The sequence below is a fragment of the Helianthus annuus genome, chromosome 12, assembly GCF_002127325.2.
Source record: "Helianthus annuus cultivar XRQ/B chromosome 12, HanXRQr2.0-SUNRISE, whole genome shotgun sequence".
Classification (NCBI taxonomy): domain Eukaryota; kingdom Viridiplantae; phylum Streptophyta; class Magnoliopsida; order Asterales; family Asteraceae; genus Helianthus; species Helianthus annuus.
Window position 1 is genome coordinate 154,301,835 of NC_035444.2, and position 26,603 is coordinate 154,328,437.

The window sequence follows — 26,603 nt, forward strand, 5'->3', positions numbered from 1 at the left end:
GATTTCAATGAAATATTCTCTCCAGTGGTGAAGATGACTACCATCAGACTTGTTCTTAGTATTGTAGCAGCAGAAGGCTTGCATCTAGAGCAACTAGATGTCAAGACAGCTTTTCTACATGGTGACCTAGATGAAGACATTTTCATGACACAACCAGAAGGTTTTCAGGTTAAAGGCAAAGAAAACTTGGTGTGTAAACTGAAGAAGAGTTTGTATGGTCTGAAACAAGCGTCCAGACAATGGTACTTGAAGTTTGATAACTTCATGGGAAGAATTGGTTACATGAGATGTGACAATGACCATTGTTGTTACATCAAGAAGTTTAAGGGTTCTTACATCATTCTACTACTCTATGTAGATGATATGTTGATTGCCGGTTCAGACATGTCAGAGATCAAGAAGTTGAAGAGGCAAATGTCTGAAGAATTCGAAATGAAAGACTTAGGAGTTGCAAACCAAATACTCGGGATGAATATTTTCAGAAACAAAGATGGTTCTTTGACACTATCTCAAGAGAAATACATTGAGAAAGTGTTAGAGAAATTCAAACTTAAAGATGCCAAGATCAGAAGCACACCTTTGGGAAGTCACTTTAAGCTTTCTAAAGATCAGTCACCCAAATCAGATGAAGACAAGGAAGAAATGGCTAAAGTTCCGTATGCATCTGCAGTTGGTAGCCTCATGTATGCAATGGTATGCACGAGACCAGATATAGCTCATGCAGTGGGAGTTGTTAGTCGGTTTATGTCCAATCCGGGGAGAGAACATTCGGAAGCAGTTAAATGGCTGCTAAGGTATTTGAAGGGGACTTCAAAAGTGGCATTGAATTTTAAAGGGAAAAATGTTATTCTGAAGGGTTTTGTAGATGCTGACCTTGGTGGGTGTAAAGAGTCATTCAAAAGCACCACGGGGTATGTCTTTACTGTGGGAGGCACTGCTGTAAGTTGGATGTCCAAACTTCAGAAAAGTGTTGCCCTATCAACCACAGAAGCGGAGTATATGGCAGTTGCTGAAGCAAGCAAAGAGCTTATATGGTTGAAGAACTTTCTCAACGAACTTGGAAAAGAACAAGATGATTGTGCACTATTCTGTGACAATCAAAGTGCAATTCATCTTGTAAAGAATCCTGTCTTCCATTCGAAGACAAAGCACATACAGCTGAGATATCACTTCATCAGAGAAAGAATTAATGATGGCACTCTGAAGTTGGAGAAGATCAAAGGAACTGAAAATCCAGCTGATATGTTGACTAAGGTTGTCACCTTAGAGAAGTTGAAGCTTTGCATAGCTTCAACTGGCCTTCAGTATAATTGAAGAGAAGGCCGGGTAACTAGGAATGAGTTAAAGTTTCTTACAGAAATACAGATGCACAGTTGAAGCACAAGTGAAGATTGTTCCATGGCTTCAAGTGGGAGATTGTTGAGTGTGAAGCCACTCTTGTGGTTTGTCAAAGTAGCGGCAGAAAACATGTGGGAAACCTGCAACATGTTTTGTGGCCTGTCAAAAGAAGTGGCGGAAGACAACAGTGCTTTGATCCATTTCTTCTGCTGCATTAATTTCCTTGTTTGACAAATTCCAATTTAATCTCTATATAAGAGATTCATCTTGTATCTGTTTATAGTATCACAAAAGAAATAAAAACCTCCTAGTTACCGAGAGTGGACGTAGGTCAGAGTCGGACCGAACCACTATAAATCTTTGTGTTCTTGATTGTGAGCTGAGCGTGCGTGTGACTCGTGCTCGTGTGTGTGCTCCGATCCTAACACTTCCATCAGTGCATTATACACCACACTCCTAATCGACACAAAATCTATATCCCGTGGTACCCCTAATTCTTTTTTCACTGATGCCTTGTTCAAGAACTCTTTGATTTTGGAGTTGTTATAACATTGTGGCATCCTAATCCTAATATCATAACCCTGTCACATAACACAAAATCGTTTCGAGTTCAGATGAATAGCATTGTGAATTATGGTTGTAGCCTTGTATGATGTTTGAGTGCTTACACATATATGGCTGATGCTCAAAATCTCTTTATGAATCTGACTACATATATGATGGGCTTCAAGGCAGCTGTTATGGCCATTAGTCCCTAGAAATAAAATGTAAAAAACACATGATTGTATCTTGATTCAGGTAGGCCTGTAAATGAACCGAACATTATGAACTGTTCGTGAACTTTTTCGACGGGAAGTTCATTTATTTAAGAAACGAACGAACATGAACACACGTTTTGTTCGTTCACTTATGTTCGTGAATGTCCGTTCATTTATGTTCGTTTATTTACATCATAAGGAGTTGTGTTTATATCAATACTAAAAATAAAAGAAACTTTCTAACTACGTATAGATTTAAGAGTTAATTACTGTTTTCATCCCTGTGGTTTGTCAAAAATCACTATTTCAGTCCATTAGTTTAAAAATTGCGATTTCAGTCTCTGTTGTTTCACTTTTGTAACCATTTCAGTCCCTGTGGTTTCACTATCATAACCATTTTAATCCACTTATTCTGTTAGTACAGGGACTGAAATGGTTACGAGGTGGACTAAAATGGTTACGAAAGTGAAATGGGTCTGAAATCGCAATTTTTAAACTAATGGACTGAAATAGTGATTTTTGACAAACCACATGGACGAAAACAGTAATTAACTCTAGATTTAATCATAAAAAAACACCATGAAACATATGCGAGTCATCAATTATAACTAGTTTAATACCCGTCCGGTGGACGGGTTACGCTAACAACGTAACAAACAAAGATAATATATATTGAGGGTGTTTGGGATTGCTTCTCCTTTTCTTCTTTTCCATCTCCTTTTTGAAAAAGTTACAACCATCTAACTTTCCCTTTTCTTCTTTTCAAACCACAAAAACTCATAAGTTTATCTTCAAACCCATTAAGTCTAATATGTAGGCGATCATGGGCAACAAAAGGTGGAATTTACCACCAACTGCAAAAACCGACCATAACCTCCAGGAACTGCCACAAAAGCAATTATTTTTTTGTGGGATTTCTCAGTTTTTCAAAATAAAACTTAAATGTGATAAATTAGTAACGGGGATCTAAACCACTATTTTTTGTATGTTAATTTGACCTGGAGCACTTTTGGTCCAATTATTTAAAAAAAAAACACTATTTCAAACTCTATAAGTTTTACACTAATAATCTATGTTATTCAAAGCAATTTAAGAGGCTGCGTGAATAAATATACACCATGATTGTAATCCGTTTCATTCAAAGTCCATTTCAACTCTATAGCTCTACTATTAAAGATAGTACATAACCTATATACTAAAATCTACCGTAGTGGTCAAAATTACCACCAACATAGGCAGAGGAAATCATGTTAACATATATAAAAACTAAAAAGTGTGGGATACCTAGAAGGGCAAAATTATTTTATAAAATTAGAAAGAAACTACAAGTATAAATGGAATTTAGACTTATTTATCTAGGACAAGCCCTTCTTCACCAGTGCCAGCTAATCTCAATTAAAGACCTGCACAATAAAAGACCCACATTAAGTCCAGATCCACACTCGAACTATCTAAACGACCCATTTCCTATTTTATGATTTATAACTACATTTTTCTCTTCAGGTGTTGTCCAGTTTGATTAATACTGAAAGATTAGTCATAGTTGACGGCTCGACTTTTTGTTTCAAAGTCTTCCACATTCTCAGATTCCATCAATCCCTCCATATGCCAACATGTTTCCAAATGCCAACATCTTTCCACTAGCATGTAACAAAGTTATGGTGCCTAACCATCATAACCAAATGAAACCGTCCCATCCATGCATCCATCCTTCCGGTGGTCATGTACTTTACAGTAATAAATAATAATATGGAAAAAAGGTCTATGAATTATAAACAAAATAGAAAAATGGTGTCAAGTAAATGCTCAACTGTTTGAATTATCAACAAAAAGTGACAAAGTATGACTTAGATTGGACTTCCATTTGTGTGATCATGGTACCTATTGATCATATGCAGAGACATTTACAGTTGGTGAGGGCTTAGCAGTTTTGGCGATGGATCTGTAGGGGGCATCACCCCTGTCGAATTGTGGTGGTGCAGATATCTTGCTTACATCTTTCCCACCTTTGCAAGCCTCCCTTCTTTCCATTGGGTTGCAAATGTAATGTACGAATCATGCGTTACTACAATGGATAACTATCAGATTTGGGTGATGGACCAAAGCATCAAGTGTGAACCAACTGCATTTGGAATGAGAGATTTCACTGCATGAACTATATATTTACAATCCGAGGGTCCCTGCACAAATATCTTCAATTACCAATCAAAATGAATATTGGCAAATATAAATCATATCAATAATCAAAGACAACATTAAGAAAATAATAATTCAAGCTATCATTATACATATACTTACATATATATTCCTTCTTCACCAGTGCCAGCTAATCTCAATAAAAGACCTGCACAATAAATTATATAAACTTCAAATCTAAATTGAAAAAAATACGCAAGCTATCAACAATTTTAGAGCAGACATGTGAAAGAAATATGTCATCGATCTAAAACACAAATGCAAGCCATTCCCATTGCTATAAAAAAGTCTTTTTGTGCTTATTTAGGATGGCCATTTTACCTTTGACAAGAAGATCAAATAATGCAGTCAATATAATGAGCAATAAAAGTGTAGTTGAACCAAAGTAACTAATTAAAAAAGTTGATAAAGTACATCAAAGTGCTTACTTCTACTGGATTGATTATCAAAGAAGAGCAAAACTATGGTGATGTGTCTTGAGTATCCATACGTGTCCCTAAAACCTGCTTAAAAAGTTAGCTCCTTTAAATTACAAAATTAATAGCATTCATACACTCACAATCTACATATACCTTAGTTGGAAAGGTACATAATTAGACACCAATAAATGGTTCATAAGGGCTCCTTTCAAAGTTGCTTTGAATTTGGTAAGCCATTTTGATTTATGTTGAATTTTTTTATGTAGATCTCTAAAACTTACTTTCAAGGCATATTTAGCTGCAATATATCTTCTGAAAAACATGCCCGAGCAGAACAAACTTTTCAAGGTGTTTGGCTTTGTGCCATTCCTCAATGGAATCAATGAACCAAGCCTCAGTTACTACATTACCAAATAATATTATAGAAATAAATCTCTGAAACTAAAATTGTTAGAGGTGATGACTCTGTACCACAAGGATTCATTGCTACATATTCCAACACCAAAGGCTGATGTGTTAAACATCATTACATCAGTAAACCCCAAATGGAAAACAATATGATAAAAATACTTGTATGAGACAAATAAATTAGAAAATAAAGAAAAACATGCCGTAGGTAGTTGAGGTATACTACATGAACCAAGATTTTCATGGAACCTGCATTCATGAGGTTTTGGATTATTGATCTTCATGCATTGTTTTATCTAAATTAAACATAACATGACAAATCTGAGCAGACCGAAGTGTTTGCAATTCGCTTTTGTACAAATCTGAACAATATGAATAATCAATCGGCATGAAGGTGCACCAAATCATGACAATATTGAAGACTATGTCGCTTATTATCGTTTCTCGATACAAAGTTATCTCTACCAATTGATTATGTTGCACAGGAGGCTTGGGACAGATTGATTGAAATTGTTTATACTCTCATAACAACTATTTTTCGTCCTATCTTCTACATCTATCTAGAGGTACATTCTATTCTTCTGATTCAGGGAAATGAATAGAAAATACATTTTATTAGCATGTCTGTGCCCTAAAAAGTGATAACAAATAAACAAATAAAGTGGTGCATGCCACAATTGTTACAACCGAACACGAGATGCTGTGGGTGTCATTTGGTGCGACAAGAGTGAGGAACATGGATACGCTTGCATCACCAACGTCAATTGCTTACTTGATGTTTTGCTAAAATACCTGATGATCTAAGGGCTTGAAGTTTCTCTTTCAAAGCAGATGCTGTCAAACCCACATAAATATCACTAAGAAAAGTGACTACAGAAATTTGCATTAAGTACTTGTAAAAGAGATCTAAATTCAAAAAAAAATAAGAAGAAATTGCGGATATACATGTCTAAATGAGATTGTGTGAAAATGACAGAAATATCTAAATGATATTATGTAATCATCCTAAATAGATACCTTATACAAGATCAAAAACGCTTGTTGCCGGCTCCAGCACTTGCGATAGAGCCGTGGTAGATATTGTAAATGTGGGGAACCAATAAACTCCATAAAATTAGGTCTAAATGTTTCATGTATATCTAATAGGGAAAGAAATTGACTTTACGTTCTTCATTTCTTTTACGGTTACATGCTTCGGTTCTTCTTCAATCCTCCTAGTAGCATAGCAAAATCTGGAAACATATAAACTCCACAAAATTGGTCCAAACGGATTGTTCCAAACCAATGGTTCCTAAGTCAATAACCCATAAAACAAAGAACCTAATGAAATAGAACACAAACTTGATGTAATTGAACCAAAGGAAGATCAATCTAGCAAAAAAACAAAAAAAAAACCCAAATCAAACCAGTATATCGTGAATCTACTTATTGCAGCGGTGGTATGGCTTATAAAGCAGCAGGTTGCATGCGATTACCATATCAAGAGCTAAATCAATCAACGATCAGAAAAGCTATGAATATGGGTGCTTCAAATCAAGAATCAGATAACAATGATGGAGTGGGTGCTAGAAATAAGCATATATTTCTAGGAAACTCCCAATTATGGATGGAACTGCTCCACAATTTACGCTCATATTGAAATTGTAGAAACATGGTGGAGAACATGGCAACAACTGATGCGAGTCAATTAATTTGCATAAAAACTGTCGATAACCGCCAACAGAGAAGTTATTTTTGTGAGTTTAAGTGGCTGAGATTTAATCTCAGCCAAATCCAATGGTCAAGGTTGATTTGAAAGTTGGTTACACTTAATGGGAACCATATATATATATATATATATATATATATATATATATATATATATATATATATATATATATATATATATATAATGTGCAACTTATTCCCAACCTTTGAAGTAATAACGTATTAAAAGACATCAGTTTCTCAAATTGTTAAATTTGGTTGCAGTACCAAGGAACTTCAGATTATTGGAGGAACTCGAGCGTGGAGAAAAGGGCATCGGAGATGGTACCGTGAGCTACGGAATGGATGACGGGGATGACATTTATATGCGTTCTTGGACCGGCACCATTACCGGACCCCACAACGTAAGTTTTCTTTATTGTGTAGGTTAAGTTTTACTGCTTTTAGCAATGGCCATGGGTCGGATCATGTAATGGTAAATTTGTGTGGGTTGAAATCAAATTGAGTTTTAATTTCTTTTTGGAGGGAGTGATAAAATTAATACCAATTAGAGTAAAATGCCATTTCGTCCCCTGAGGTTTGGCAAAACTTTCATCCGAACATTTGTTTTTCGCGTCTGGATTCAAAAGGTTTAAAATCTTCACATTTTCATCCGGCTCGTTAACTCCATGCATTTTTCTCCGTGGCGTATGTCCGTCTTTTTTGTTAACTTAAAGGGCAATTCAGTCTTTTGAATAATTGTACGTTATGCTATATGCTTGTACATAAAGTGAAAAAGACATAATTGCCCTTTAAGTTAACAAAAAAGACAGAAATAGCTCTGAATTAACGGAGAAAAATGGATGGAGTTAACGTGCCGGATGAAAGTGGCAAGATTTCAAACCTTTTGGGTCCAAATGCGAAATAACGAACCTTTGGATGAAAGTCGCAAAACTGGCCAAATCTCAGGGACGAAAATGCCATTTTACTCTTCCAGTTAATTTACTAAATTGACCGACCATATAATCTTCCCATTTTGTGATCCCACTTGCACAATGTGACTGTTATTTTCGATAAAATGTTTTTATGTTTATTTTATTTAGTATGTGTCTAACAACAATTTGTGTGGTGTTTTTCAGTCTGTACATGAAGGCCGAATTTATACGTTGAAGACTTGAAGCTATTCTGTGACAAAGATTACCCAGAGAAGCCCCCGATTGTTCGTTTTCATTCTCGAGTCAACATGACTTGTGTCAACCATGAAACTCGAGTGGTATATGAATTTAATAAGGTAGATAAATAAAATTATGTTCATTAGTTACCATATCAAGAACTTCAGATCTCGTGTAAGCTTCATCAGAAATTACAATAAAATCATTGACAATCGGCACCGTGACTTCTTCATATTTACAAGCGAGAAGCATTGCAGTTATTCCAACGTGTTGAAGATTCTTCCTTACAACGGGTCGGCGCGGCAGGAACCGGTCAACAAGATTGACAGTTAGATATAGAGTCTCTTCCATAAGTTCAAACTTGTAATGAACCTGGTTTTTTTTTTTTTCATCATAAGTTGTTATAAACATTAGTTCTGCATTTGGTATGGTATCATAAGTTATTATAAACTTTAATAATGTACCTCAATTAGCCAATCGATGAGAATGCCTCTTATCCTATCGGTTATGTCACGCTGTTGTGACATATAGCTCGGTAATATACTGGTACCGTACCAAACATGTATCGAACCAAAAGCACCGATACCAAGAACGCCAAAAAATGGGTACCGAATTGGTACAGAAAATAATTCAGTACGAGAAATTCGGTACCGGTATCTAATCTCAAATGCTCATCACTATATGTATGTAACATTAGTTCTTTCATAAAAAAAAAGTCCTGACCTTTTAATAGTTATTTCTTTTGCTATCATATGATGAAATTCATCAATTAGTTCCTAAACAAAGTATCTAGGAAAAAAAACAACTCTGTATTGATGAGTCTTACAAAAATTGACGTTATTATGTTAAGCTAACAATTTGACACCATTTCTTCCTCGTATACATTTTGGATGTATGCGACATTTTTTTTATTTTATTGAGAATGAAAATCAATCTATTTGTAAAAAACTCAAGCCCAAATCCAATGCAAGAAATCAAATTTTATGTATAGCTAAAAATATATATAAATGTAAGTTAGATATTCACACCATTCTTGTGTAAAAATATAAGGCTCGCTAATAGGTTCTTCTTCATTTGAACAGATAGACAGCATTCAAGTCGTATGAGCGAACACTTTAAAAGTGAAACTTACGCAAGATTGCCTACAAAATGAGTCATGATTAGTGACGTATGAACAAAATAAAATGTGACCGAGACAGCCACCACGCCCGAACCCATGATCGCCATGTCCACCACGCCTGCCTTCATTTCTAGCTTCTCTTACTGCTCAAAACAGAACCAAAAAAAATAAATTTAAAATTTACGCAAGAAATGAAATCAGCTTGACAAGCTAGATCCTATATCATAATATCGCCACATAAAAACTGAACAAACTACAAAATGTGATACCTTACCCCATTTAGATTTCTTATTTGGTGTACACCAGCAACGAATAAAGAATGTGTTATATTGGGTCGAGTTGTTCAGTTGACAATAGCTAACGTGTTAGATATGATAACAAATACATGTGTGGCATTGCTCAACGAGACTTCTGTAGGGTCACAAGTTCGATCGGTGAAGTTGGGCTTAAAGGGATTGCAAAGAAGGGGCATCTTGGGTCCAGATTGATTGAAAAAGAGAGGGGTGAAATTTGGGGCAAAGTTGATATTAGTGACATTAGTGATGACTTGGTTGATGACATTAACAAGTTGAGAGGTGACTTCCTTGGTCCTCTGTGAAGTTTCTTGAGCGGTGGCGTTGTCTACACATGGAAGAATGTTGTCTAAAACCGTATGAGCTGTCGGGTTCTCAACTCACTGATTCATCGATACACAACTATCTGCAGTCACACTATCACCCACAACACCATTCTTAAGTGGTAATTATCAACAAAAGTAAACCTTATAATAAACCAAACTTACTTGTGCAAAACGAAGAACACTCCAGCCAATATAAATGTTCCCGTCACAAGAATCCATCCAAGTATCACAAGGCTGCGATGATTGAAAATGGAACGTAAGAAAATGGACGATAGCAGTGCATCACAATTTAACATAACTATCTCACTCACCTATAAACCATACATTGCATGCCAAAGATTGAAAACAATGCAAGAAGATAAATATAAGTTAGATATTCACACCATTCTTGTGTAAAAATAATAGGTTCTTCTTCATTTGAACAGATAGATAGCATTCAAGTCGTATGAGCGAACACTTTAAAAGTGAAACTTACGCGAGATTGCCTACAAAATGATTCATGATTACTGACGTATGAACAAAATAAAATGTAACCGAGACAGCCACCACGCCTGAACCCATGATCGCCATGTCCACCACGCCTGCCTGATTTCTAGCTTCTCTTACTGCTCAAAACAGAACCAAAAAAATAAATTTAAAATTTACGCAAGAAATGAAATCAGCTTGACAAGGACAAGCTAGATCCTATATCATAATATCGACACATAAAATTAAAAACTGAACAAACTACAAAATGTGATACCTTATCCCATTTAGATTTCTTATTCGGTGTAATTAGGCAACCGAAGCGACAATTCGAGAAACATGAAATGACAATCAAAGGAATTCACATGCATTACGAGAGCATCATCCATGTAACTTAATGTACTCTTTTTATTCTTTCTTCATAGTTTTCATGCAACGCCTTCATCAGATACAATCTGCTGAAACTCTACCCTGCAACACCTAAACAAGATACCTCTTTTCAGTTGTATAAATGAAAAGTGTAGACGAAATAAACTCAGTTTACTAACCACATAATTCTGCTGTGATCAAATTATTCAGCAGAGACACACCGTCCAATCCGTTACCCGGGTCCAGCAGCTCACTTGGAGTCTTGGAGTAGAGATAGTGAACCATTCGCTTTGTACCATACATTGATGCCACAATGACAGGAAGGGAGTTCCGGTCAGTATTTCTTTTTTTTAAGATGTTTTCAACTTCATCCCAAAAGTCATCATCCCTAATAGTGTCAACAACAAGTTGTGCGATCGTTCGAGTGTGTTCATCGCCTTGTTTTGCCCAATCTCTCCACGAATTTAGAGCAGTTGTTGTAGAAAGGGCCTCTCTACAAAGGTTCTTCTTCATTTGAACAGATAGACAGCATTCAAGTCGTATGAGCGAACACTTTAAAAGTGAAACTTACGCGAGATTGCCTACAAAATGATTCATGATTAGTGACGTATGAACAAAATAAAATGTGACCGAGACAGCCACCACACCTGAACCCATGATCGCCATGTCCACCACCCCTGCCTTCATTTCTAGCTTCTCTTACTGCTCAAAACAGAACCAAAAAAATAAATTTAAAATTTACGCAAGAAATGAAATCAGCTTGACAAGCTAGATCCTATATCATAATATCGACACGTAAAAACTGAACAAACTACAAAATGTGATACCTTACCCCATTTAGATTTCTTATTCGGTGTAAGGCAACCGAAGCGACAATTCGAGAGCTGGATCTCCATATGAAGATACCCTTGCTGTTGTAGCTTTGGGGTCCTTCTTAAGGATATCATTCACTTGTTCGATGTCACCATATTGAATAGCGTTGTATAGGTCTCCATATAAAACGTTTCCAAAATTCCTAAAAAAAATAAAACTAACTTATGAATACCGGAAAATCAAAACAATTTATGGGATGGTTAGGAAACTCGACAATTGTGAATGTTGGTCGCCAGCCACATTTGTGATGACAAATTAAACCTTCCGGGCCACTCTTAGCGCCTATAATTTTCATCTGAAATGTTTCAACTGGGTTGGTAGCATATATATAGCTGTGACCAGCTCCACAACGGTCCACTGCCGCTACCCTAGGCACCAGCAAATTTTCGAGAAAGAACTGTAGGATAACTAAAAGTATCAAAGGAAGAGAAAAAAAGGTTCTCAGATACTTGCACAAGATCATTAACCTTTCATCACATCTTAAAAATCACCAAGCCTATTTTCGAGAAAGAACTGTAGGATAACTAAAAATAGTTCTTGCACAAGATCATTAACCTTTCATCACTACTGTATTTTTTACCCTCTATATTTCAAACGAGTTTCGAGTTAGAGGTGTTAAAAGATCACTTCTAACCAATTGAACAAATAATCATAATTTTTACACGGATTAGAGGTCGCCAGCGAAATTTTATCAACAAGAAAATAGGCTTGGTGATTTTTAAGATGTTTTCAACTTCATCCCAAAAGTCATCATCCCTAATAGTGTCAACAACAAGTTGTGCGATCGTTCGAGTGTGTTCATCACCTTGTTTTGCCCAATCTCTCCATGAATTTAGAGCAGTTGTTGTAGAAAGGGCCTCTCTACAAAGGGTTAACCTCTTCAACAAAATGTAATGAGGGGCAAATCGGGTTTTTGCAACCTTTAATAGCTCCAACTTTGAATTCTCTCTAAACATGGCTAAAACGGCGCCCTACTATTGAGAGTGACATTATAGTCGGTGTCATTGATTCTGGAATATGGCTAGAGTCAGAGAGCTTTAACGATGAAGGCTTCGGTCCTATTCCTGCAAAATGGAAAGGAGTATGTGATGGTGGTGAAGGTTTTGTCTGTAACAGGTAAGTTTGTTCAAGATTTAATAACATGGTTTGGTGGTGTAAATTTGGAAATCTAGATTGTTCATATAACAACCAAAACTAAGTTAGTACAAAGATTAGTTGTTATGTTCAAGAAAGATAACTTTAACATACATATGGTGAAGAATTTGTTAACGACATAGAAGTTAAAAAATGCATTGATAACAAAACTAGTACGATCCAGTTATGCAATGATCATTTTTAGAAAAAAATGATTCTCCTCAAGAAGGAATATACCTTTATAATCAATACTTTGCTAACATAGACTGATCATCTTGTTGATGCATGACTCAAGTTTATCATATGTAATAGTCTTCTATGTCGATTTGAATATTAAAAGTGTTTTAAATCTCATCATTATATAGGAAGATAATTGGCGCACGTACGTTTAGCCTTCAAAGTTATAATAAGTTTTCTGCTAGAGACACATCTGGGCATGGGACTCATGTGGCGTCAATCATATCCGGTAGGGAAGTAATAGACGCAAGTTATTATGGAATTGCGAAAGGAATTGCTAGAGGAGGTGTTCCCTCTACAAGAATCGCGGCATATAAAGTATGCTATCACATTAATTGCTTCGACATAGATGTTTTGAGCGCTTTTGATCATGCCATTGCTGATGGAGTTGATATAATATCAGTCTCCATAGCTCGCCCTAGGCTAGTCGAGCTTACTTTTGACCCAATTGCGATTGGGGCATTTCATGCAATGGAGAAGGGAATTCTGACAGTGAATGCAGCAGGAAATGATGGTCCTTTGTTATCCTCTATCAAAAATTATGCTCCATAGACCTTGACTGTGGCTACAAGTGATACTGACAGAAGAATTGTTGATAAGCTTGTTCTTGCAAATTATGAAGAACATGTGGTGAGTAGCATATTAATTCCTAGCTTGCTTGTAATTATGTCTTCTAATTTGGTTGTGTTTGACATAATTGAATGTAGGGTAATGCTATTAATCCTTTCTTTTCAAGTGTTAAACCGGTGCCTCTTGTTTATGGGAAAGAGCTCCCAAGTAGTTGCTCTGAAATTGAAAAAAGGTAAAATTTATATATATAAACTCCAACATTTTCAAGTTATCTCTATACGAATAAAACTGGAAGACATATGATTTGCTAATTTTATTCTTGTTTATAGGAAGTGTCTTCCAGAATGCTTAGTAAGTAGCTTCATCAACCAAAAAGTAATTGTGTGTGATCAAGATCGTTCCTTAAGGGAAATTAAAGCATCTGGAGCCTTCGGTTGTATCGTGCCAATTTCTTTTCAAAATAATTATTCAGAGATCATGTCATTTCCTACTATAGCGCTACCTACAGAATCTCTCGACTTTGTCAAATTATACAAAAAATATGCCAAGTAATGACCTCTTTCTATCAAACTTCTCGACTTATAAATGTTTATTTTAGTTTAACACATAATTGCCACTTGCCATTTGAACAGAGTACCAGAAGTGCAAATTTTAAGAAGTGAGACAATTAAGAATCCGGGTGCTCCTTATGTTGCTTCATTTTCTGCTAGAGGACCTAAGGAGCAGAAAATGAAGCAACATTAGGAGCACCCGGATTCTTAATTGTCTCACTTCTTAAAATTTGCACTTCTGGTAATCTGCTTAAATGGCAAGTGGCAATTATGTGTTAAATTAAAAAAACTTTTATAAGTTGAGAAGTTTGATAGAAAGAGGTCATTACTTGGCATATTTTTGTATAATTTGACAAAGTATAGAAATTTTGTAGTTAGGGCTGTAGTAGGAAATGGCATGATCTCTGAATAATTCTTTTGAAAAGAAATTGGCACGATACAACCAAGGGCTCCAGATGCTTTATTTCCTTTAAGGTGCGATCTTGATCACACATAATTACTTTTTCCTTGATGAAGCTACTTACTAAGCATTCTATAAGACACTTCCTATAAACAAGAATAAGATTAGCAAACCATATGTCTTCTAGTTTTATTCGTATAGAGATAACTTGAAAATGTTGGGGTTTATATATATAAATTTTACCTTTTTTCAATTTCAGAGCAAGTACTTGGGAGCTCTTTCCCATAAACAAGAGGCACCGGTTTAACACTTGAAAAGAAAGGATTAATAGCATTACCCTACATTCAATTATGTCAAACACAACCAAATTAGAAGACCTAAATACAAGCAAGTTAGGAATTAATATGCTACTCCCCACAAATTCTTCATAATTCCCAAGACGAAGCTTATCAACAATTCTTCTGTCAGTATCACTTGCACCCACACTCAAGGTCCATGGAGCATAATTTTTTATAGAGGATAACAAAGGACCATCATTTCTGTTGGGTTCGTAGGCTTTAGGGTAGCCGGCCCTAATTAGGGTTAGCCGGCCTTAGTTATTAGGCCCACTTAGTTAACTTGTTGACCAAGTAGGAAACCCTAATCTTGTTCTATAAATACCTATGATGTAATTGTAGTCTGTGTCATTCTGAAAACAGTTGTGAGCATCTAATAAAAGTGAAACCCTAGTTGCAACCCGTGGGCGTAGGTCACCTTGACCGAACCACGTAAATTCTCGTGTTCTTTATTTTCTGTTAGTGTGTGTGTGTGTGTTTAACCACTTCCGCTCGAGCCTACTCTGATTCGATACCTCTAACAAGTGGTATCAGAGCCAAAGGTTCGGTTAAATACACGGTTCACACGGTTATCGTAGGAGAGGGAGAGAGAGCTGGACGAGAGATCTTGATCTGCTGTTGTTGCCGTCACCGCTGACTTGTTTACGGCCCGTACCTATTCTCTGGTTACGGCTCGTAAGGTCTAGGGTTTGCGCCGTAGGGTTTGCTGTTGCAGATCTGGTGGTTTTGGGGTGTTTGGCGATTAGGGTTTCGGTTCTTAAACCCTGGTTATTCGCTGATTTTACACTCGGGTTTGCAAGAGAAGTCGTTGGTTCGGGTACTTCGGGTTTCTGGTTTATTGAAAGTTGCTCGGGTTTCGGTTGCTTGGTTCCTTGTGGTTTTTTTTCTGGTTTTCTCGTTTGTTATGGCTGAAGACGGGAAGTTCCGAATCGAGAAGTTCAGCGGTACTGATTTTGCATGGTGGAGAATGCAAATAGAGGCGTTGCTTGGTGAATGCGATTTGGATGTGGTACCGGAAGAAAAACCTGCTGGAATGGAAAAAGCTGCCGAAGCAATTTGGAACTCAAAGGACAAAAAGGCAAGAGGTAAAATTACATTGGCTTTGACGAGGAGCGTTGCATTTAATATCATGAAGGAAACAACTGCTCGTGGTATGTTAACAGCTCTGTCAAATATGTATGAGAAGTCGTCTGCCAGTAATATGGTATTCTTGATGAGGGAACTATTTAATATGAGAATGAACGAGGGCAGTTCAGTTGCTGATCACATTAAATAGGTCAATTCAATTTTTTTCAGTTTAGCAACTGTAGGCATGAAGTTGGATGATGACACTGAGGCTGTGGTTTTGTTATCTTCCTTACCTGATAGTTGGTCAAGATTTGTGACAACTGTCACTGAAACTGTTGGAACTGGAAATTTGAAGTTTGATCGGGTCCGGGATAGTGTTTTGGGTGAAGACGTTTGCCAGAGGAACACTAGTGGGGGATCTACTTCTGGTATGTTCAGTGTTAGCAGGAGAAGAGGTAATAACAGACGCAGTGGGAGTCATGGGAAAAACTTGTTTAAAGTTGGGAAGAATGTGAGGTTCTGGAACTGTGGTGAAAAGGGGCATGTTAAAAACAAGTGTCCTGATCCTAAGAAAGAGGATGATAACCAGCATGTAAACAGTGTTGTGTCAGATGAATCTGACAGTGACGTACTGGTTTGCGGTGAAGAGTCTATAGATTCTTGGGCTATGGATTCCGGTTCTTCGTTTCACGCCATGCACAGCGGGGAGACGATGGTGAATATGAAAAAAGGATACTTTGGAAAGGTACGATTAGCTAACGGTCATGTTCTTAATGTTATGGGTATGGGATATGTCAATCTGAAGACTCCATTGGGCACTACATGGAACTTAAAGAACGTTAGGGTAATTCCAGGTTTAACGAAGAAACTTATTTCTGTTAGTCAACTGGATAAACAGGAACTAGATATTAAGTTTGGTGGTGGGAAGTGGAAGGTGATTGATGGAAATCTTGTTGTTGCCTGTGGGAGGAGACGAGGATCATTGTATCTAGTTGAGATACCTGCTGAGGGAGTAGCCGTCCCTGTACAACATAAAGTCTGGTTCACTGAATCTAGTAAGCGGAAGAGGGTTCAATTTGCGAACTTGAATCCTGGTGCTTTGGGGATGTCAATTGAATGTGGTCGAGGGTCTAAATTTAAGCCAATCAGGGGATTTTGTGATATTGGGAGCACGGGTCGTGTTCCGGGTACAATCATAAAGAACTGTTGGGTTTTGAAGACGAATGTTACGACTGAAGAAGAAAGCTCTCCTGGAAATAGTTTGCAAAATGTGGAGAGTGGTATTAATTCTCGGTGTATCTCTGGAGCTGGTAGATCGTGCAAGGCGGTTGAGATAGAGAATGGGTCTGATAAGACTGTTGGGTTGGAGCTTGTGGGAGCTTCAACTGGTCTCTCAGGTACTTGATGAGAGGTGTGGTTGCAACTAGGTGGCTTGGATGTGACTGAAGTCTTAGCTTATTCTTGGAACTGGAGGCTGGGAAGACTTGAACGTAAAGATTACTGAAGTTACTGGTGATGGGTTTCTTGGATGCACTTTGTAGACTATGCAAAGCCTCAGAGTGGGAGATTGTTGGGTTCGTAGGCTTTAGGGTAGCCAGCCCTAATTAGGGTTAGCCAGACCTAGTTATTAGGCCCACTTAGTTAACTTGTTGACCAAGTAGGAAACCCTAATCTTGTTCTATAAATACCTATTATGTAATTGTAGTCTGTGTCATTTTGAAAACAGTTGTGAGCATCTAATAAAAGTGAAACCCTAGTTGCAACCCGTGGACGTAGGTCACCTTGACCAAACCACGTAAATTCTCGTGTTATTTATTTTCTGCTAGTGTGTGTGTGTGTTTGTTCCGCTTCCGCTCGAGCCTACTCTGATTCGATACCCCTAACAATTTCCTGCTGCATTCACTGTCAGAATTCCCTTCTCCATTGCATGAAATGCCCCAATCGCAATTGGGTCAAAAGTAAGCTCGACTAGCCTAGGGCGAGCTATGGAGACTGATATTATGTCAACTCCATCAGCAATGGCATGATCAAAAGCGCTCAAAACATCTACGTCGTAGCAATTAATGTGATAGCATACTTTATATGCCGCAATTCTTGTAGAGGGAACACCTCCTCTAGCAATTCCTTTCGCAATATCATAATAACTTGCGTCTAGTACTTCCCTACCGGATATGATTGACGCCACATGAGTCCCACGCCCAGATGTGTCTTTAGCAGAAAACTTATTATAACTTTGAAGGCTAAACGTACGTGCGCCAATTATCTTCTTATATAATGATGAGATTTAAAACACTTTTAATATTTAAATCGACATACAGACTATTACATATTATAAACTTGAGTGATGCATCAACAAGATGATCAGTCTATGTTAGCAAAGTATTGATTATAAACGTATATTCCTTCTTGAGGAGAATTAATTTTTTCTTAGAATGATCATTGCATAACTGGATCGTACTAGTTTTTTTATCAATGCATTTTTTAACTTCTATGCCATTAACAAATTCCTCACCATATATATGTTAATGTTATCTTTCTTGAACATAACAACTAATCTTTGTACTAACTTAGTTTTGGTTGTTATATGAACAGTCTAGATTTTCAAATTTACACAACCAAACCATGTTATTAAAGCTTGAACAAACTTACCTGTTACAGACAAAACCTTCACCACCATCACATACTCCTTTCCATTTTGCTGGAATAGGATTGAAGCCTTCATCGTTAAAGCTCTCTGACTCTAGCCATATTCCGGAACAATGTCACCGACTATAATGTCACTCGCAATAGCAGGGCACCGTTTTATGCTTCTTGGTAGTCCCATGAAGTCCCAAGACCTTTTTGTTTGTAGTTGCAACTTCTGCCATGGAAAAACCGAAACGACCCCATCAACTCCTGTTGAAGCACAACATGTATATTTTTAAATGTTTATCTAATAATAGTAAGAGTGAGCATACAAAAAGTACTAAGCCAGTAGTTTTCAGTTAATTACATTACATTACACTCTTATACAAAAAGTAACAACGGACACGTGTTGTTACACCCTTCAATATTTCAAGGAATTTGGGCGACACAGGACTTGGAGCCGGTGGACATAGCATATTTCAACAAAAATCGAAAAAAAGGACAGCGAAGGACTGCCAGCAAATCAAAAATTAAATCGCAGAACCAAAATATGAATACAGTTTCAACGAAGAATTGTTGAGTCATTGCAAATCGAATATTCAAATACCGAAAAGGGCGGTCAAATTTCAATTATGAAAAAAGAGACAAAAATACTTAGACGCAAGAAGAAGGCAATCAGCAAAATCATAATTTGAAAAAAAAACCCTAAGCTTTGAAATCGCATCGGTTAAATTTTCTGCAACAATCGAATCTAATTCAGTTCATAATATGGTTTTTAATGGCCAATGAGCTTGTGGTGGAGTGGTAAGGGAGAGACTTGTGTTTCTAAGAGACTCAAGTTCAATTCCTGCTTCTCCCCATTAGTTTTTAGCGGCACCTGGTGATAATGGGAGACTAGGCGAGTAGGCGGCGATCGCTAGTTCGATCCTTGAACTGAATGGGTTTTATCTCACCGCACTGTCTTGCCTTTGGGCGAGTGTTCACGGGCTTCTGCCCTAGGTGAGGGTTTTCCCTAGTCCGGAGACGGGTGTATCCCGATGTGGTGAATTTCGCCAGTAGCCCACTTGGAGGATTCGTTCGCCGTTAAAAAAAATATGGTTTTTAATGTTTTGGAAATCACGTGATTTAAACTAGAAAGTCAAAATGAAATTTTAATAATTAACTAGAAGGACACAAGTATGCAGACCTTAACATTCAAGGCACAAGGTTTCAATCTCATCAAGTTTAGCCCATCAAAGATTTCTTAGTTAGTAGATATAATAAAAAAGGAATCTCAAAATTATATACATGATTATATATTAGTTAGTAGATATAATAAAAAAGGAATCTCAAAAATATATACATTATGTTATATTATATATAATGGCAACTTTTCAAGTTTAGTTTCTTAGACTTTGGCCACATAAGTTTGATATTTATACTTTTTGGCCCCTAAACTTTCGTTATAAACTTTGATTCATTAGACTTTTGCCACAAAGGTTTCACATATTATTTTTGAATTTGATCATGAAACTAGTTCACTTTAAAGCATACTTATTCATCTAGATAAAGAAAGTCAAAATCATATCCCATTTTGTCTTATTTCTAATGCACCATTGCCTTTTTATATTTGGCATCCCTTCACTACCAAGGTTCGACATGTTAACCGCGTTCCGTGTTTTTATTGTACTCAATCTAACCCATTCACTATTTTACCATCAAAATTTTTGACTTCGAACAAGCAGTTCTAAAATTCTCTTCGATGCGTTTTGATTAAACAAGATTTGATTTTTTTTTTCATTATATTTTTTCTTGACATAGATAGACATCTGGTACGAAAGTGGCCATATGTACAGAAATCCAGGCATGAAAATTTTTTATTTCACATAAATATATGCTATTTTGCTAGAAGCTGTGGTTAAATTTTGAATCTTTTTTATTGGTATATGTTTGATTTCAGGTTATCTTGGCTTTTTTTTTTTTTTTGATTTAATAGAGTTATAGTGTCATTTGACTTTTTGTAGGTCAAGGGAAGATGGGTTTGTAATGAATGTTTGTGAGGTATAATCATGATCTCATAATCTTTGATTTGGAGGTTTCTGTTGTGGGAATTAATGATTGTTTTTGTTTGAACTGTGTTGCTCAGCTGAATATAAAGGGGATTTGTAAATTGAGTTTTGTTATACTGAGTTGAGTTTAGGGAATGAGATGGACCAATTTTTTATTTGGATATTATCCGATTTTGGATTATTACCAATCAAATTCCTATTAAAACAAGATGATAGATTGCTATGGAGCTTTGTTTTGGTGATTGTGACACAGAAGTTTTTTCAAACCCGATCTGGCCTTTATTTTCACTGAAAACCTTTTCATTTGTGTGCTATGTCATTTTTTGTGCAATCTCAGTGATCTCTATGATTCTAAAGCAATGTATGATTGGAATAAGTACTTCTACTTTTGTACCATAGAAGTCAGTTAACATGTTTTAAGGTGTTAACTGGCTGTTAGATTCACCAAGGTGAATAAGATGGTCTAAGTTGGCGGTTTTTGAAATTATTTCTAAATGTTTGTTAATTATCATGTTTTAAGGTGTAAACTGACTGTAGGTTCACCAGCATATGTAATGTGTATTTCACAAACTTAGTAGTAAGTTAATGTTTAGAAGTTCTGTTGTGGTTTTAATAAGCAAAATGACCAATAATTATTTTTAAATTATTTCTAAATGTTTGTTAATTATCATAATTTCCAACTATTTGTAGCTCACTTTATATAATAATCAAAAGTATTCTCCAATATGATAGTTCAAATAAGACAGACTTGATATTATTTTCGAAGCCGGCATATGACAACTTCAATATGGATGTCGATACCATATCACGGTTTAGCGCAGCGCAACGATCGTTGTTTTAAAACCTAGTTACAATGAAATGAAAATGTTCTCCAAAATGTTGTACTTCTATAGTAGAAAAATACTTATGGACAAGAACTATTAATGAATATCTGTTTCTATATATTATGAAGAATAGAATATATGAAATATTATCCAGCTTATATTAAATGCACTCCTTTAATTTATAACTCCTAAACCTTAAGTGTTTAACCACTCCTAACACTCTTACTATTTTTAGTTTGACACTCTCAAGTGTTTAACCACTCCTAACACCCTTACTATTTTTTTTTACCGCAAACTAAGGTCTTTCTAAATACTTCAATTTTGCACATAATAGAACTTGAGGCCCCGGAAGATAGACTGTTACGAACCATACTTGGCATGCGGGAACTCTCAACATAAACAATCAATTTTTTCTCATATTTAACAATATTTAGGTGATGATTTATCATTTCTTATATGTAATTTAATTGTTACGTATATTTAATTAACTACACGTTCACGTATATGTAACAGCCAAATTAGATATATATGTAATAACTAATTTATATATATATGAACAAATTTACAGAACAAGATTTGATTTGCTAGCCACAAGATCCAAAGACAAAAGCTACTAACTGAAATATCTTATATACATAAAAAAGTGAGCATACGAAATAAGTACTAAAATATTTATTTTCTTTGCATCAAAATATACTAATATAATCAAATTAATGTATTATTAGTATTATCTCTCTATATTATAATAATAAGACAAAATTGCAGAAATCAACCTTTATGTTATACCCAACCTGCACTTCGTACCTTTCACTATGAAATCGGCAAAAACCAACCTTTATGTTCATGTTTTGATACAGGTTCAACCTTTACCACTAACCTCGTCCAAAAACTCAGTTAACTTACCTCACCTCACATGCAAAGCATGTGATATTATGGTCTTTTCAACCCAATCTTTTCTTTTTTTATTAATAAATTACAAAGATTTTTTTGCTGATTAAAGAAAAAAGAAGAGTTTAGTTGACATTAGTTATTCATTGGTTTTCTGATTCGGTATGTATTTTCTTACAGCTTTGAAATAATATCATCTATTAGAAGCCATTGCTTCAAACTTTAGATACCATACAAGAAATTGATTGGAAATTTTCAGATCATCTCTTTTTTCTGCTGTTGTATTTATTTTATGTTCAGTTTTTTGGTCCATTTATAAATCCAACTAGTTGATAGTCAACAACCTAGTGGCCAGTGGGTATTAAAATTTCCTAAATCACATAACTGCTCCGGCGACTCATGCTCTCAATTGGATCTCAATCCGCCGCCGTCGGTGGACTTTCCGATCACCTCCACTCCTGATTCCGGTGCATCCAATCCTTCTGGTCTCTATCCTCCTCCGCCGCTGCCGTCATCTGGTTCAAGTTCAAATCTAGCTCCACCGCCTCTGGTTCCGTCGTCGGTGTCTGTAGCTACTCCGCCTCCACCGGTGGTTGCTGTAGCTCCGCCTCCGGAATTGAGTAATGGATGAATTTGATCTTGAATTTCTGATCAATGGAAAGTGTTTTGGTGGATCTGATTGGTCAAAATCTTCTTGAAGTTAGTTATAATATGATAATTCATTGATTACTTGTGAAAAAAAAATATACAAACAAGCTTGTTAGATTTGGGTTTTCTAATCGGAGCTGGGAGATGAACTAGAAGAATTTATATGATGGCCATATATATATATTAGAGTAAACTGCAATTTTACCCCCTGAGGTTAGGGGTCATTGGCACTCTTACCCCCCTAAGGAAATAATTGCAATTTTACCCCCCACTGTTCACTGTTATGTCGCAATCTTACCCCCTAAGCTCAATTTTGTTGACTGGTCTGTTGACTTGGTGGTGAAATGACTATTTTACCCTTTTATTTTACCCCCTGTGTTTTGTTTACTCTGTAATTTTACCCCCTGCCACCACTGCCACCGCCATTCACCACTGCCACCTCCAGCCACCACCCTCAACCACCACTGCCACCGCCATTCACCACCACAACCACCACTGCCATCTTCTTCCTCCCCCTCTCTCTCTCTAAAAAACCCACCACCCGCCTTCATCTTCAACAATCACCACCGTCATCTCCACACCCCAGCCACCAATCATACACATACATACAACCAAACCATTTATAATCACCACTGTAAGACAACAACCACCTCCGCTGCAACAACATCCATCTCTGCAAACACCTATCTGCTTTTATAACTCAAACATGAAGAGTCAAAACCCAAACCTACCAATGTTCTTGATCTTAACAAACACTAACAAATCCTATAGAATCTTAACAACAGTTGTAAAAAGGTAAGTCAATGAAGAAGAAGAATCAATCACAAACTATTAAAGTTCAAAAGTACTAGAACACCAAACATATAAAATCCTATTGATGATATAACAAAACCAGATAACTAAAGCAAGAGTCACAAAACAAAACAAATAACAAACCACTGAAACCATAACCCTCCTACCAAAACACCTTGATGATCATGAATAAATCTAATCTTGAGGAATCTCAACATCACCATCCGCAATCTCGTGCTGCAAATCCTTTGGGTCTTTCCCATCAACCGTACACCAACGGAAACACAAGTACCCAATATCTCCTTCACAGTCCCCTGCAACTCCTTAGCCATAGACCTCGCTCGCATAATCTTCGCTATCTCAATAACATCATCAAGCGATATGTTCCCACTATGCTTAATGTTCTTCACCTTCTTCCGGTCCCGTTCCGGCTCCTTCAACGCCTTGATCACCAACGCAGCCGCTGACGGCACCACCGACACCTTCGCCTTTCCAGTCTTTTGCTGTTTCTTTTGCACCAAAATTGTATGTTTTTAGTTGTGGCGACAGTGGTGGTTGTGGCGGTTCAAATGGCGACGGTGATGGTTGAAGATGATGATGGAGGTTCAGATCTAGACTTATCAATAACGAAGAAGACAAGACTGGTTGTGGCGGGGGTGGTGATGATGGCGACGGTGATGGTTGTGGCGGCAGTGGTGGTTGTGGCGGTTCAGATGGCGACGGTGATGGTTGAAGATGATGATGATGATGGAGGTTTAGATCTAGATATAACAATAATAATTGCAGTTTACTCTATCTATATATAATAATAATAATAATAATAATAATAATAATAATAATAATAATAATAATAATAATAATAAATATAAGGTAAGATTACCAAAATACCCTTACATATAATGGTCAAACTACCGTTGACTGAGCTTAGGGGGTAAGGTTGCGACATAACAGTGAAAAGTGGGGGGTAAAATTGCAATTATTTCCTTAGGAGGGGTAAGAGTGCCAATGACCCCTAACCTCAGGGGGTAAAATTGCAGTTTATTCTATATATTATTTAATTTATTAATAAAAAAAGAAAAGATTGGTTTGAAAAGACCATAATACCCTCACATGCAAAGCATGTGAGGTAAGTTAACTGGGTTTTTGGACGAGGTTAGTGGTAAAGGTTGAACCTGTATCAAAACATGAAAATAAAGGTTGGTTTTTGCCGATTTCATAGTGAAAAGTACGAAGTGCAGTTTTAGTATAACATAAAGGTTGATTTCTGCAGTTTTGTCTAATGATAATAATAAAGGAGTATTTATAAATCTGACGTGTCAAAATTCTAGCCCCCTAATCCTATGTGTAATTTTGGTAGCATTTTCATTTTTATATTTTATTAAAACCACTGTCATTTCACCTTCAAAGACAAAACCCCCAAGTCAAAATTTTGAGAACCCATTTCAAGCTATGGTTCAAAAAACCCAAAACAATCATTCTGTGTGTTACTTTCTCTCTGAAACAAAAATCATACACATTTGTATTTGCATAAAACTCCAAATTGTATTCAAGAAATACAAATCTCACCATACTTTATTTGTCTAAACCCTAATCAAACGATTGCTCATCGTCTTCTTCTTTCTTTTAAATTCTACTAACAAGATTACAGGTATGTGTTAGGTATTTGATGTTTATTTATGTCTTCTGCTTTGTGAATCGAATATATTAATGTTATTTTTTGATTTTGTTTTGTATTATGTAAACCTTAACCAACCGATTATCATCTTCTTGATTCGACTAACAAGAAAGATCACAGGTATGTGCTTCTTGTTTGATGTTTATGTATTATCCTGAATAATCTAACGTTTATCGCTTAATAAACCATATTATTTTGATTTTTTATCAATAGAATTCTAATCCTCTACTCTATGTTCTGGATTGCTTTTCACTTTCTTTTCGAATTCTAATCCAAATTGATGGAATTTTATCATAATTGAATTATTGGCAACGGATTATTTATCTAATTGTTAATAATGGAGGAAAAGTGAGAGAATGTTAACTGAAATTTAAAAAAAAAAAAAGTAAAAGATTATATGTGGATTAATAGATAACTTTCTTTAAGAAAGTTATAGGGGTTGAATGGTTTTATCATATGGATGTTGCCACTGTTTTGTTTGGTTGGTGATTGCATTTGGTTTTAGAAGGTAGCTATGCAGCCAAGCAGGTGGGTTGGTATTACATATGCATAACACATTTGTTGAGTATATCATATAGGCGAGGAGGAGTTTCAAGCTTTGAGGGGTCTCGTGAGGCTGCACGGAGCGATGAGAGTCCAAACGCAGATTCAGCCATGAAGAATACAAATGTTGAAAAACCAAGCACTTAGACATGACTTTGACTTTTTCACATAGGTCCTTCATTTGTAGGTAGGTACCCATAACAGTCCTTCGTTTGGCATCATGATCAATGTAAATCTCTCTTTTATTTTTTCTTTATCTACATAACTAGATGTTTGTCTACCACTCGGTTTATGTCGACCTTTTAATCACTGCAACTCTTTTTGTCAACTCATGCTCATAACATAGATGAAAGACCTTACAGTTGATTGATCAAGATTATCTGTATTTCTTACATGCACATTTTTCGTTTCAATTCTCAGTCCTTGGTATGAAGATCTAAAAAAATTGATCAATAATATGTCTTCTTATTATCTTTTTAATAACATCTAAAAAATAGATCAATAACATGTAAAAAATATTTGATATTACTTGAATGTTTTTAATTTGACTATATGAACTCAAAAGTTGGTTATTGAGATAATGAAGAAGGATTTTTGAAGAGTTATAGTGTTATACTATTGGTCAAATAACAGAAGAAGCTGATGCTGCTGTATATAAAGGCACTCATGATCACTTATATAGTTTGGATTGACCCACTAATACTCTTTTTTTTCTACATTTTTTTGCAAGTCCTTAATGAGCTTGATTACCAAAGCATCTCCTCCGCATATTGATTAATTAGTATATATATATATATATTTTTTTAATTATTGTTTCTTTTAAAACTGTCAGTGATTAGATC

The 26,603-nt window shown here is 36.1% G+C and overlaps 1 protein-coding gene, 2 long non-coding RNA genes and 1 pseudogene across 5 annotated transcripts; 2 read left to right on the plus strand and 2 right to left on the minus strand.

Moving 5' to 3' along the window:
* Positions 1–8,097: 8,097 nt before the first annotated feature.
* On the minus strand, positions 8,098–11,107 carry LOC110895951. 3 transcript variants are annotated; one of them, XR_004873815.1, is made up of 7 exons: positions 10,730–11,107; positions 10,459–10,661; positions 10,192–10,321; positions 9,879–9,950; positions 9,372–9,807; positions 8,442–9,240; positions 8,098–8,349 (listed from the first exon to the last, which is right to left on the minus strand). It is a non-coding gene; the product is annotated as an uncharacterized LOC110895951 (long non-coding RNA). The 3 variants fall into 3 exon arrangements; XR_002567466.2 differs by lacking the exons at positions 10,192–10,321; positions 10,459–10,661; positions 10,730–11,107 and adding an exon at positions 10,028–10,179; XR_002567467.2 differs by lacking the exons at positions 10,192–10,321; positions 10,459–10,661; positions 10,730–11,107 and adding an exon at positions 10,028–10,179 and having other exon boundaries at positions 9,367–9,807.
* A 1,359-nt stretch (positions 11,108–12,466) lies between these two features.
* On the plus strand, positions 12,467–14,108 carry LOC110893549 (subtilisin-like protease SBT4.3). Its single transcript, XM_022140654.1, has 6 exons — positions 12,467–12,567; positions 12,923–13,286; positions 13,347–13,424; positions 13,502–13,596; positions 13,694–13,912; positions 13,997–14,108. The coding sequence occupies exons 1-6, from the start codon at positions 12,467–12,469 to the stop codon at positions 14,106–14,108; spliced, it is 969 nt and encodes a 322-aa protein (XP_021996346.1).
* Positions 14,109–23,667: 9,559 nt separating this feature from the next.
* On the minus strand, positions 23,668–24,076 carry LOC110893550 (annotated as a pseudogene).
* Positions 24,077–24,924: 848 nt separating this feature from the next.
* Positions 24,925–26,041, plus strand: LOC110895953. The gene is made up of 2 exons (XR_002567469.2): positions 24,925–25,338; positions 25,797–26,041. It is a non-coding gene; the product is annotated as an uncharacterized LOC110895953 (long non-coding RNA).
* The last annotated feature ends 562 nt before the right edge of the window (positions 26,042–26,603 follow it).